We start from the raw sequence: 14,431 nt of genomic DNA, 5'->3' as shown, positions 1-14,431 counted from the left end.
AGCACATGACTAGGACAGAGCAGATTTCGAACCTCCAGTTCGAACTCTGTTCGAACCTCCAGTTCGAACTCCGTCCAATAACCTTCAGTTATTGGACGAACCCGCTCTACCTCCCGAGCCACGGCCACCCCAAATTCTTGAGAGTATATTACATTTTTGAGACTTACACATACACTAAAACCTTGCATGTGCATCAGAAGTGACAAAGAATGTTACATTCAATCAAACTTGACCTTGACAAACCAGATTTCAAAGACACATGTATCAGATCTGTACACATATAAAATCCCTCTGGAGCCATACAGTGAACCTAACATTATGGTTTTAACATTTGCTATAAATTATAATAATGACATGCCATATAGAAAAATTGATGGTTTGACCTCTTACCTCTGGGGCTGTCTGAGCGTGGAGAGATCTTCAACTCCTCTTCCTCCTCTTCTTCCTCCTCGTTTCCCTCCTGAACTCCATCTAATTGGTCCTCTGGCTCCTGGTCAGCCAGTGGAGCGAGGGGGGCGGGCTCCAGTTCCTTGCTGTTTTTCCTGCCGCTCCCCTGCAAACATCACAGTGACATCACAGCTTACCTTAAAGTCTTAACAGCTCACCTTAACGACCAGACAAACTGGTGAAAAAAGCTGGATCTGTTTTTGAAGAGGAGCAGAACACTGGGGAGAGTGGTGAAGAGATGCACACTAAGTAAAGAGGAGGGCATCTTGGAAAATCCAGATCATCCTCTTCATCACATTCTAGATCAGAAAAGCAATTGCAGTAGACGACTCTTTAAGACACGCTGGAGGGATTATGTCTCTCGGCTGGCCTGGGAATGCCTCGGGATTCCCCCGGAAGAGCTGGTGGAAATGGCTGGGGAGAGGGCTGTCTGGGCTTCTTTGCTGAGGCTGCTACCCCTGCGACCCGGACCCGGATAAGCGGATGAGCATGGACAGACTCTTTAAGATATGGGACTGAGGAGTACAGAAGATCCTTCATCCCCGTTGACATCAGACTCAACAACACCTTAGTCAAATTACTTATACACCAATGACAACCCATTTATTAATTCTGTTTTGTTGTTTGGTTTACTTGAGAAAAATTGTATTTCCCCCTGAAGATCAATAGAGTTAATCTGTATCTGTATTTGTGTCTTCGGCCTGTTTCTACCAGTGACAAGAGCTCTGGTACAGCCTGTGCTGTTGATGAATAAATCTAAGAATTTACAACATAGGTATGAAATGTAAACACACATTGAGGCAACGACATCTATGGAGAAAGTATGTGACTGCTGTAAGAGCTAAAATTGTCCGAGTGAGTTTTCTCCTGCTAGTTATGATGGTGCAACTACAACTACATTCATATGCACAAAAAATTTTGATTTTGTCCTTTCGCTGAAGAAGCTAAAGAAAATGACTATTCGCTAAAATTCCTGTTTACATGCGACTGTTTATGCTGCTAAAAATTTAGCATTTTGGTCTGGTTGAGTACAGCTCAATCTGTCCTGAAGAGAAAGGGTTTTTGATGTTCACCAAGATCCATAAACTGGTTCATGTGCAAGTCTTTGATAATGTTCAACAGTAGGTATATCTTTGCAGCCTCCTTCTCGATCCAGAGGATCTTTGTCTCTGACTGTGAAAATGTTGCTGTGTCTCAACAAGCTATTGCTCAACAAATTTCCAACCATGTTGCAATCTTCCTCTCAAAGGCATGATGAGGGCAAAATAAAATTCAGCTGTTCAATGTACAATGTTCAGTTGTACTCTGGTTATTTTCTGTAACACAGCTGTTCTTTGAGGTGCCTACTACCTCTGCCTATTTTACTGGTTTAAAGTAGTTTAAACTGTATATTTATTTAGTTATTTTCTTTATTATTTTTTACCTTGTCTTTTTTGTCTCCACCCTTCCCTTTCCTCCGCCTTCTCCCTACTGGCCCCGCCTCCTCTTTGATAGACTCCTCCCCCTTCAGCTTTAGCCGGGTCACTTCCTCCTGCAGAAGCTCCACCTGCCGCTGTAGAAGCCCCGCCTCTCGAGGGGCAGAGCCAGACGCTCTGAGTGACAGTTCCAAGAAGGAGTCCTGACGAATTACAGCAGCCTGGAGGGCGTGGAGCTGCGTACTGAGATTAATCAATCGCTGACGGATTTCCTGTGGACAAAACGGGTAGCGGTTACTAAACTGAGCTCTGATTGGACACAAATCAACCTATGACCACAAACAGGAAAAGGTGTCACCTCATTCGGACTCCGCTCCTGCAGCTGGTTTCCATTTTTATCCTGAAAAACAAAGAAAAAAATTTTTTGAACACCTTTTTCTTCTATTTTATAGACGATCAATGTGTCTTCCTTTAAGCAGAATGACAATATAAGTACAGTTTTGCAGATTTATTAAACTGAGCCAACATCAAGTTGAAAAATCCTCAGGTTTTTACCTGTGAAGAGCCACCATTCACCTCCACGGAACCATTCAGAGAAACAGAGTCTCCATCTGAAACAAAAAGAGCTGTGAACAAAACTGATCGATCTTCATGTTCTATGACAGAAGTAATAAATCACAAGTACCTGGAACACCACATTCAGACCACTTGATATTTCATGGCATTAGCTCAAGAGACCAACTACAACTGATGCCCTATGTCTGCTTCATCAGACTTCACATAGTCTGAAACCGGGTCATGACTGTTTAAAATTAAGACTAAAACAAAAAAAGTAAAACTAGCTAAGCCATCAACACACACAAATCTGCAAGACTAAATGTAGAAACTCATCAACTTTTACAAACTGTCAAAACTCTGTTCATGCACAGGAAGCGTCATTCAGAATGAGTCATGTCCTAGAGAAATTACAAATCCATCCACACATAACTCAAACTGTTTATACAAAGCTCACTGATACAGTAAGAACATAGTATGATCAGTAACAGTAATCACAACAGAACAGTAACACATCCACATCACTGTACACACTGCACTGATCCACCTGTCCACCTCCTGCTCCACCTTCACCTCCCTCGTGAACAAGACCCTGAGACACTTAAACTCCTCCAACTGAGGCAGCAACTCATCCCCAACCTACAACAGCACTGCATCCTCTACTGAATGAGAACCATGGCCTTAGACTCAGAGGTGTTGGTTTTCATCCAGGCTGCTGCAAACCACCCCACTGTGAGCTGGAGGTCATAGGTCAGTGAAGCCAATAGGCAGTTGATGTGTTCCTGACCTGAAGAGCACACCTACCAGCACTTTCCTGTTCCTTGATATTCTGTCCATAACAGTCAGAGTCAATAAAAAAGGAGTTTAAAGTCCACTGACTTACTGGTTCCAATGTGGGCCAAGCTCTGGCTCCCAGTGCACAGTGGCCAAATGGTCTACAGCTGTGGGTACAGTTCCACATACTCCAAAAAACACAGGTGGACTGGTTGGACAAACTTCCGTGAACTGTCCAGCACCAGCTAAGGTTGCTAACCCAGGTGAAGGTAACTGGTTCCATGTGGGTTTTGTGAATCACACTTAGTCTGACACATGATCTATTGCTGCTCTGCCTTGGAAACCCTGAGACACTCAAAATCCTCCAGCACTGTAAGGTAGTAATTCAATCTTTAATCTTCTGTTAGTAAGTGACTCTTTATTTAACTGTAAACAGTTAGATCATTTTACTCACTGCTGATTTCCTGGTTACCGTTGGTTACCATTGCTCTCTGGACATTGGTATTCAGCAGCAGTTCCCTTAGTTTGTCCACTGGAGACACAGAACATAGTCATGTGAGCTTTCATCAGAAAACATCAGGTGTTATGAGAAGTTCCTGTGAAGCAGCCAATCACAGCCATACCTTCAGAGATGGCACCGTTGAGCAGTGGCTCAGCCTGAGGAGCTTGAGGAGTATCAGCTCTGAACAGGTTCCTGCTGGACGAGGAGGACGAGGAGGACAAGCTCCGGGAGAGAGTGAGCTCCACACCTCCTTCTGTCTCTGCTCCTCGGCCTGTTGCCTCAACCAAGTCTGCAAACAGAGTGACTCTCTCCTGGAGGAGCTCAAGAACCTCCCGGTCCTTCTGCTGGATGTCCGCTGGAAAAGGAGGAGAGATTGTTTATGCTCTGATCGGGCAGTCAGATTTAATTTTAACTGATGTCTACAGTCTAAGTTATTTGACTAATGTCAGTAGACTAAGTATTTTAGAAATCACATTCCTGCTCTACGTTTGAACTCACACACAGCTGATGTTAATTTCATTTAAAGTAGACAAGTTACCTGTGAGTCTGCGCAATAAAGCTTTGTCTTCAGTCTCTATGAGAGGAAACTCATCTCTGGATGGACAGCTGCAGAAAAATATACAATATTACACAGTAGTACACATTAGTACACAGCAGGAACGTAGTACTGATCAAATGGTACTGAAGAAGTACAGACCTGAGAGCAGTCTGCTGGATCCGATTCATCCAGGTTCTGCGATCATCTTTGGATGAAAAATGGAGCTCGTACATCTCTGGAGGCGTGGAGTCACAGATCAGGTACATCCCTCGCTCCTGATTGGCTATGTCTCTGACAATCAGTTTAGTCAGAGACACGACCGGAGACTTATCCTTATCCTGGGACAAGGACAGGTGGACAGGCAGAAAGACAAACAGGTGAGCTGACAACTTTCTTTTTCAAAAACTGTTATTTTGAGTCCTGCATGTTGTTGTGACTCCTACTTATTTACTGTATCAATGAGCTGATCTGTGTCATGTTTCTTCTAACGATACATCAAGCTGAAGCTACAGATGATACTTTGTACGTTATAGACAGGACAGTTTGTAGAGCTGAGACTGGATGTGCTTTGGAAGTTGAAGTATTTCCATTAAAACTCACTGAGTTTGAGTTTGAAAACCCAACACTGAGACTAAATAAAAGCTAAAACATGAGTCTAGTAAAACTCAAGTATACACTAAAACTAAATGAAATGACATAAGAGGTGTTTAACTCACCAGTGATGCAAATATGTATTTCTGATCTTTCTCCTGAAGGAAAACCAAGATGTCTGACATCAACAGCACCTGGACATCTACAAACAAACAAAGAATTAATCAATTAGGCAATAAAATATAATAACAATATTATATTATAAAAATATAATCTAACAATAAAACATTCATCACATTTAATGATAATTAACCAGTTGTTTCAGTTTAAGCTACAATGAGCTTTGTTTTCTCTTCATTAACACTTTTCACAAGAATCCTGAGTCTTCTAAAGGAGCCTCCTCCCTCTATTCACCTCCTCATCACCTTCCTCACCTTTCGTCCTGGACCCCTGGACCTTACAGAGGAGCGTCCCCTCATACAGGAGCCTCCTCCGCAGCAGCTCTCCTCCCCTGAACACTCCTCCTCCTCGGACCTCGGCCTGAGCCCGGGGGTCCAGACGGGCCTGGATCTCCTGCAGCCTCCTGGACCGGTCGAGTTCCAGAACCTCCTGGTCCACAGAGCTGATGAGCTCCTTGAGGCGGCGTAGTGCTTGGCTCAGAGCTTGAACCTCCTCCTCACTTCCTGTAGGAAGCGAGTTTAAACACAGACATTCAGATTAAAGAAGGAGACGTTTCTTTTAACAGTGTAAACATACAGCTTTAGTTTGGGTCACATGTACCAGCTCTATTGAACTGACATTGACCTGGTTTTTGACATTATACAGATGAAAAGAGGCTCATATGTAACACCTTATCTACAGACTCCCCCTCAAACCAAATCATGCCTGGTCCACATTAATATAGATATTTTTCTCATCACGTATTTTGCCTTTCATTAAATATGGAGAAGTGTATGAATGGATACTTGAATTTTACAGCAACTAAGTCTCTGTTAATACATGATTCTGTGGTAGTGCTAAGGGGTCAGAGGTCACCTTTGGTGTTGTCGAGGATCCTCTGGATCAGGACTGGGTATTTGGTGATTCTCTGCGTTACCAGCAGGATGCACTCTTGGACGCCATGACGGCGCAGCAGAGGACCACGACACACACGCTAAGCATGATGGGAAGGAGAAGTAGACAGGAAATTAATGTTGGAGTTCTTACTTTACAAACTGCAGACATGAGAGATTTATAGACAACCTGTTATTACATTTTATCAGAGGTCACGGGGTCATACTAGTCCTGTGAGAACATAGCACAAGGCAGACTGAACACTGAAACTCTTTGAAACTCTGCACTGCAACTTTTACTTTAATATGTGTGTGTTTTTATTTTTATTTTATTTTATTTTGATTTTATGTGTTGTTTTCTTACTCGCTGTTTTTAATCACCTTTTATATGTTTCTTTTATAATGTTTTAAATGTGTTTCTTTTTGTTTCTTTTATTTCAATGTCCTGTGTGAAGCACCTTGAATTGCCTTGTTGCTGAAATGTGCTATACAAATAAACTTGCCTTGCCTTGAACTGAGGAAACTGGATCTGGCTCTTGTTCTGTTATGGTTCCGTTTCTTACCCGGATGAACTGCTGTAATCTTCGGTCTCGAGTTAAAACCTCTTTGTAGAGCTTCACGGCCTTTGGGTGTCGACTGCAGAACTCAGAATACATCTTCTTCATGTCTTCTGCACATTGACCTGAAAACTAAAGTAACAGACACATGTAGACTTTGTGATGGGTCTGGGGATACGATGATGTTTTATCATGATTTGATATTGATTTTCCTGTGATCTTTTTAGAGAAATCAGACAGATTGTGTCATTAAATAAAGAGGTAACAGCAGTTTACATTAATCAAAGAGTTTTGAGTAATTTGGAGGAAATAGTTTAATATGATTTCTGTTCATACTATGATGCTGTTTTAAAGATTTTTTAGAAGGTAGAGATGCACATAACCTGTAATATAGTCTGCACATAACTAAATAAATGACTCGTATTTGTCTTTATTAACTTTTTTGACTTAACTTCTATTTACTATCACAGTGCTTTGTATTATTTCAATATGTTTTGTTATTTTATGACTATATTAACTTGACTTTTTATCAGTGAACAGTTGATTTTAAATGTCTTTTCTGTGTTGACACTGCAGTGACTCAATGTGTCCAGCTGGAGGAGACATTTCCCTATAGACCCCATATATTATATACCTGTATATTATAACTTAACATTTAATATGGTTTCATCTGAATTAGTTTTTTTCTTTCATTTTAGTGAAATCTCATTTTAACCATAAATAGAAACAGTATCTTGAATATAAACTGATTTTATAATTGATTAAGTAATATGAGCAGTCTTTTTGTAATTAAAGATGAAGTTTATATGAGCCTACATTTGTTTATATACACACTATGATATTTCTGTGCTTCTCTGAAATCATTAAAATCTGCTGTAGTTCCCTGCTTTAAAATAACTAAAACATGTCAGGCTTTGTCATGACACTAAACAAAGGAAAGAGTGTGTTGGTGGTTTAAACATGTTGTGACTTTTTACCTGTTTTCAAGGCTATGCAAGTCCAGACCTAAAATCACCTCTAATTAATTCCATCCAAGGCAATGCGTCCCAATTTAAAAAAACAAACAAAAAAAAAAAAACCTCCCCCTGTATTTTGTTTCATTTGAAATATGGTAGAGGTTATTTTCAGACCTGGCTAGAGCAGGATCAAGTTTTTACATTGTCTATATTTGGTTAGTTCTTCTTTCACTCTAACTTTAGGATCAGACTAAACATCTCTTCATGTAAAACCTACATCCTGTTGTCATCATCTATGTGGCTGTGTCTTCTGTACTCAACATTAAGGGGTTTAGATACAAGAGTCTAATTCTAACTTCTTCCATTTACAGTTTTTTTATTCAAATTTTTTTGTTGTTACATCTGTTAGACTGTTTTATTCTTGTTCTGTGTGTCATGTGTGATATTCATCTTTTGTGTGTGTCACTCACTCACACCAAAAGCCTTGTGTAACTTCCGGTAAATAATCTGAATCAGAGGCGTTTTTACACTCTACATAAACTTAACCGTGGTTCAGTTTGATCTGGCCTGAGACCACCTCTTCTAGTTGGACCAGAAACTAGCACACTGTGGTCTAGGGGAGGTTTCATACCTGAACATTTGGTTGAAAGACTGGACCAAATACCAACCTATCCTGAAAAATAACTACCTGTGATTGGCTCAGAGCACCTGTCCAAAAATACCTGTTTGAGCAGCAGGTCTCCGATGCTGCGGATGGTGAAGTTGGTGGTGCTTCCCTCCATCAGACCCTGTTTCCGTCTGGACAGCAGCTCCGTAAGGAAGGCCTGGTGCAGCTCCAGAAGTTGGTCCAAACAGGGGAAGATGGTGTGAACCACTCCTGCCTCCAGCATCACCTCCTCCTGCATCCCCCTCCGGTAAACCCCCTCCATGATCCGCAACGTCCGGACATGGTGGAACTCAGTCTGAATCAGCTCTAAAGAGCAAAGACAACAGGTAGGACTGAAGTGGCAAAGTGTCTCTATTGATCAGGTTTTCATATAGTCTTTGTGTATGTATTAGTGTATATATGAGTATGTACATAAACGTACCATAGATAACGTCCTGTTGTTTGATCAGGTCTTTATGAAGCGTTTGCAGGAAGTTCGGCTCCACAGCCATACTCCAACTGTCGGCCTGGACGCTGCTGCCCTCCACCTGGAGCTCCTCCAGTAGGGGGTTCCACCACCAGTCTCCTGCAAACCAACACAAACACATCTATGTTCATGGAGCCTCTGCACACCTGATTAAAGGTCTGTCTGCTCTGTTATCCAGCTACATACCGTCATCAGTCAGAGACTCCATGGACAGAGTCCTGCTCCTGAAGTTCAGAGACTCTGTGGACTGGGACAGGATCCTCCGGAGTCCCACAGAGTCCTCACTAGCCCTGCAAAAACATGGACACAACACATGATGACTTTATATACACAAAGCTTTCTACTGATATTGCTCTAAGTTTCACTATACAGAGGGAACAGTTAATTACAAACTTAAATGATTTATAAATTAGTCTTAAGTGATTCAGTAGTGCGACTGGAACTACTATCTTCACCAAACACATGAATGAACACAGGAAGAAACATCAACACATTTCATACATGAATATAAAATAGTTTTTATATTGACCATATGAAAAACCACATCACAAGCTAAAGCAGTAAACACCAGTGGAAAATCAGCACCAGAAATTTAAAGTTGAATTGATTAAAACAAAAAGAAAACAAAACAAAAAAAAAAGCTCTGGACACCTGCATGAATGTGACTGGACGAATTCAATGTGTTTTCTAAAATAATAGAACATTCTGTGGAAAACTGTCACTGTTTATCTCAGTTAATAAGATTTGGAACTGGATCATTGTGTTTCATGAGCAGAAATGACAGATCTGATATTTATGAAGCTTTTATTTATCATTGTTTCTATGAGAATGATGATGATGAAGAAGGAGAAGAAGAAGAAGAAGAAGAAGGAGAAGACGAAGAAGAAGGAGAAGACGAAGAAGAAGAAGAAGAAGAAGAAGAAGAAGAAGAAGAAGAAGAAGAAGAAGAAGAAGAAGAAGAAGAAGAAGAAGAAGAAGAAGAAGAAGAAGAAGAAGAAGAAGAAGAAGAAGAAGAAGAAGAAGAAGAAGAAGAAGAAGAAGAAGAAGAAGAAGAAGAAGAAGAAGAAGAAGAAGAAGAAGAAGAAGAAGAAGAAGAAGAAGAAGAAGAAGAAGAAGAAGAAGGCGGCTTCGGATTATTGTTCTGTTCGGTTTTACATCAGTCGGCATCAGGTCAGTGTGTGTGTGGTTGTGATTTTAAGGGTGGGAAATGATTACATTATATCAGGATTTCAAAACTGTGTCTCACCCTGCGATGTTATTGGTGGAAACGCTCTTGGCAAGTGAGAGTCCAGATCGAACTCGTCTGGATCCGAGTAGAGATTGGCGGAGGCTGTCTGACGGATAGATGGCTGAACTGGGACGCTCCTTCATCATCGGAGCTGCAGGTCAATCAAAAGGAAGATGATGATGAACAAAAAGAAGATGAAGAAAAATAAAACACTCAAGGAAAATTAACAGATCAACAGATAAACTTACTTTTTGTCCTCATGGCGACGTTCTGCAGAGTTGAACTGTTTCTCACCATCGCCAGCTTCTGTTGCTGTTTAAATACACAGGTAGACATTATTATTAACAAAGGGACAGATAAAGAGACAAACAGGTATTCATACAGACAGATGAGTAATCAGGTCTTACCCTCTGCTTCATCTTGGCACAGTTGGCCAGACTGTCTCTGCATCGGTTATGAATGGTCACATTACAGGCTAAAACACACAAACACACAATGTTTAAATGTATTAATTTATTACAAATGAATCTGCTGCAGTTTCCTGGTTCAGCATAACCATCGGACAGGTGACTACACTAATATAGTCAAAAATCAACCTGCAATTAGCGGTTATCACATATAGCGCTCGCCAAAGAGACAAAAACAGAAATTTTTGAGATTCTTAAAATACAGAAATGATCATTTGAGAATACACTGCTTTGGTGCTAAATGATCTGCTCTGAATGTGTCGTCTGATTCTGTGTATTTTAATGTGCAGGAGCTCGAGTAAGAGCTCCTAAAGTTAATTCTGATTTAGACACAGACTTTACTGAATCAGCCACATAAAACACTAGGTCACATAACGTATACTAGTATGAGAAGTTTACATATATGTTTGACTTATTATTATGTCATGGCAAGACATAGATTGTTAAATACATAGCTGTGTAGTTCAGGTAATTAATGAAAAATAGTGTTTGTTTAAGTTCTCCAATACACACAGTACAATGCTGATATTAACAAATATTTAAATAGATGATGATTAATGTGTTACTTATTAAAATCCTGGTTCAGTGTTAAGAATCGACAGGGGAGACTATAATGATTCTTCCCTGGATCAGGCCGCAACCTGCTTTTAATCAACATTAATATTATGGTGAAATAAGTGTTGGTGGTTTGGGAATTCATGGTGTATATTTAAAGTTCAGGTCCCAGGAGATGCTGAATTTGTCTTGTGGGTCTCGAGGTGAAGAGGTTTGAAACCTAATAACAGACTAGAGGAGGAGTTCAGTTTCCTCTCAGACTAACTGGACAATAACATTATGAAAGGTCAGAATGGACGTAAACTGAACACTCCAACACAAACTGGAACTTAAAACAAGAGTTAACTGTTACATAAAAACACATTTAGACATCATAAAGTAGCAGAGTCAGTGCAGAAACACACGGAACGTAGGAAACACATGACCACACAGTTATAAATACTACACTGTGTGTGCAGGGTGTGTCCTGTTCTTCTCTTTAATCTGTTTGTGGGTTTTCGTTCCCATTTTTTCCTCTGTTTCAAATTAAAAGTCTCCCACTGACACTCTGTACATGTGAACAGTTTACCTTTTTATCAAAAAGAACAAACACAAACAAAAAAACAGTACATAAGACACCAAAGTTTAATTCAGACTGAACACAAACACAGCATTATGTAGTTCAGAGTCCGAAAATGACTAAATAAAATGCAGCACATAAATAAAACTCATACACAATTTGTATAATGTTAAAAAAATGATGCATTCACATTCATTAGATCTAGCTACTGTCTGTTTTCACGTCTCATATGGTTTTTACAGCTCTGAAACATCAGCAATTCATAGGAACCTAATAAGTACTCAAACTAAATTAAACATAATAACAAATCAGAGCAGATATTTCTGTTCACATCCAGATATAAACTTGCATTTTTACATTACTGTTTCACATAAAATTTCCACTAAATCTACATAAACTTTATATTAGCATGTTCAGCAGAGTCTCCTCTCTTTTGCAATGGAAAGATTTTAGTGATTTGAGGAACTGCCTGCAACTCAGAAGCCACGGAATTTATTCTTAAAGATGAATCTCAGTGTCAGGGTCTGTGTGTCAATGAAAAAAGTGTCAGGAACCATAACATCCATCTATAAAGTGGTGGTAATTTTACACAAAACACTACACTGACTCCTTATCTATTAAATTAGTCATTTATTCTTAAGAGTTGTGATATTTTATAATCTAAGGATTGAATTTCCCTGAGACAAACAAAGGATTATCTTGTTTGTTTATATTAACAGACACTTTTTAGCTGTTGTCATTTGTTGTCATTTCATCTTATGGAAACAGAAAGATGTAAAATAGCAGAATATCCCACAGTGCATAAAGCAACTGGCACTAGTTATTCTACTTTTTCTATTCTAATGTTTCCTATTTTCCTCCTTTTTGTTTATCAAGTCTCAGTTTCTCTTTGTTCATCAGCTTTTTATCCATTCTCCTGCAGCAGGGAAAGATGACTGATTTAATATGATGCAAGTTAAATGGTATTAATTCATCGTCCTCTGGTTATTGCCTAACTTTATTTCCTGAACAGCTTCTAATCTCCAAATATCTCCTAAGGTCAGACTTATCTACTGGGTCAGACAGTGTCTCAGCTCCTCTCAAGGATTATCTGATGATCAGATTAGGTGTTATCAGTAAATTCACATGCAAAATATTTAATTATATTTTTCCTTTCATTTATAACATGCGTGTTAATACATGGTGAGTTTATGTGACACTATCATGACGCACGCTATTCTTTGTTTGAACAGAAATCGGAAGGATGTGATGAACGTGAGATAAAGACTGAATGGATGTCAGAAGGTCAGACACGTGTGTTAATAAACACATACATGAACACACACATATGTGCTCCTTGTCCCATTTCTCAGGCTTCACCCACAGCAGCCAATCAGAATGTAGGACACACACATTAACACACACACACACGTTCAGCCAGGCCTTTGTGTTTGAGGGGTTTGGGTTAACTCTGTTAAACTTATCTCTTTGTGTGTGTTTAATGTGCGTGCGTACATGCGTGTGTGTGCATGCGTGTGTGTGTGTGTGTGTATGTGTGTAATGGGTGTGTTTGAGTGTGTTTCTATGTGTGCTAATCTGAGCTACATCTGTTCATAACAAAGACAACAGATCAGATTATTAACACACCGTCTGTTTCTCTCACACAATGCTGCATAGGAAGAAGGTTTTCAGACTCTGAAAATGAACTAAATTCAGTTTTAAATTAACTTTTTGATACTAAACTCATTACTGTATCATAGTGTATGTCATAAAATCACCTTCAATCAGCTCTTTTTTTTAACTTAACTATGCATATACTGCCTGTCACAGATGTTTTTGTTGTTTTGTGTGAAGCAGTTCAGTGGACTGCCTCACTTTTCATATGTGACACATGTCATCAAAACCAAAATGACTGTTACCTCAACCTATTTCATCTAATTCTCTTAGCTAGATGAAAAAAGTATTGAGAGAGGTAAAAATCCCTAAAGTCTGGTCATGTTGAAGCTTCAGAGACATCTTCAGTGACTCAGATCTTGGAGAGAGACAGCGATAAGTGATATCATCTCTGCCACTTTCTGATGTGTAGTCTATTTTCTTATATATATTTTCAGTGTTTTACGTCAACATTTTTACAACAAATTGTGACTTTCTTTACTTGTAAAATTATCATTTAAAGTAAATAACAGCAAATGCTTCCACAATACCTATATATATATATATATATATATATATATATATATATATATATATATATATACATAATACAATATAAATAAATGAGATCAAATGAGATCAGAAAAAATGCTTGTCTTTCATCTTTGACTTATGCAATTTTTCCCCAAAATAAAGGGGAACTTCAGTTCTCTATAAATGCATTTTATTCTGTTGTATTTACTGTTTCCAGCTAAAATTGTTGTACTACTAACCATTTCACACTTCATACATTAATATTTCATGTTGTTTGACGCTTCATTAAAAACTTGCTGTTCGAAAGAACAGAAGAAAAATAACATTTTCCCTCTGAATGAAAAAAGCCCCACACAAAACAATCTGTCTGAAGCAAAAAACCATTAATCTAATGTAATGTGCATCTGTTGAATAGTTCAGAGGGCTGACTTTAAAAATGGACAAATGAAAACGTACTTTTACGAATAAAAATGTGTTCACTATAGACTAACCCATGAAATTAAATTAGCATTTTGTATGAATTTTGTATATATTCAGTGTAAATTTAATGTTCTTGTAGACTACATTTAGTGTGTATTTGATGTGTATTCACTGCACATGTATTGTACATTTAGTATCCGTATAGTACACTTTCAGTGCTGATTCAGTATATTTACCAGGGCAGCTGAGCGCCTCCTTGGCTGTGATGCTCCTGTTGCATGATGAGCACAGTGTGGTGGATGAAACAGTGATGGAGGTGAAGAGGTGACCATTGTTGGACCGAGCCTCTCGTTCTCTGGCCTCCTTCTCTCGCTGCTTCAGACGCTCCTTCTCTTTATTCTGAGACAAACACAGACACAAAGATCAGAATCAACGCCATGCACTCAGAACCACAGACAAACTGGTCATGAGCATTAAATCCATAACCCAGGGTTTGTCATGGTCTGGGGTTAAAGG

At 39.2% G+C, this 14,431-nt stretch overlaps 1 protein-coding gene across 2 annotated transcripts in view; it reads right to left on the bottom strand.

Annotated features, from left to right (window-relative positions):
• LOC115436201 (rho guanine nucleotide exchange factor 2-like) overlaps positions 1–14,431 on the bottom strand; it is a 39,973-nt gene that overhangs the window by 3,906 nt on the left and 21,636 nt on the right. For both annotated transcript variants that reach the window (XM_030158976.1, XM_030158977.1), the window contains exons 2-20: positions 14,152–14,314; positions 10,156–10,223; positions 9,997–10,060; positions 9,767–9,899; positions 8,707–8,810; positions 8,476–8,619; positions 8,110–8,360; positions 6,438–6,563; positions 5,858–5,975; positions 5,257–5,505; positions 4,948–5,024; positions 4,391–4,569; positions 4,232–4,299; positions 3,815–4,048; positions 3,646–3,723; positions 2,418–2,473; positions 2,221–2,262; positions 1,871–2,134; positions 391–553 (exon numbers count right to left, since the gene is read on the bottom strand). In XM_030158976.1, coding sequence (XP_030014836.1) covers positions 391–553; positions 1,871–2,134; positions 2,221–2,262; positions 2,418–2,473; positions 3,646–3,723; positions 3,815–4,048; positions 4,232–4,299; positions 4,391–4,569; positions 4,948–5,024; positions 5,257–5,505; positions 5,858–5,975; positions 6,438–6,563; positions 8,110–8,360; positions 8,476–8,619; positions 8,707–8,810; positions 9,767–9,899; positions 9,997–10,060; positions 10,156–10,223; positions 14,152–14,314 — 2,581 coding nt within the window. The remainder of the gene's footprint in view (positions 1–390; positions 554–1,870; positions 2,135–2,220; positions 2,263–2,417; positions 2,474–3,645; positions 3,724–3,814; positions 4,049–4,231; positions 4,300–4,390; positions 4,570–4,947; positions 5,025–5,256; positions 5,506–5,857; positions 5,976–6,437; positions 6,564–8,109; positions 8,361–8,475; positions 8,620–8,706; positions 8,811–9,766; positions 9,900–9,996; positions 10,061–10,155; positions 10,224–14,151; positions 14,315–14,431) is intronic.

The sequence above is a fragment of the Sphaeramia orbicularis genome, chromosome 16 (assembly GCF_902148855.1).
Source record: "Sphaeramia orbicularis chromosome 16, fSphaOr1.1, whole genome shotgun sequence".
NCBI lineage: Eukaryota > Metazoa > Chordata > Actinopteri > Kurtiformes > Apogonidae > Sphaeramia > Sphaeramia orbicularis.
Note: the sequence above shows the minus strand (reverse complement) of the source record. Positions and strands in the feature narration are given on the sequence as shown.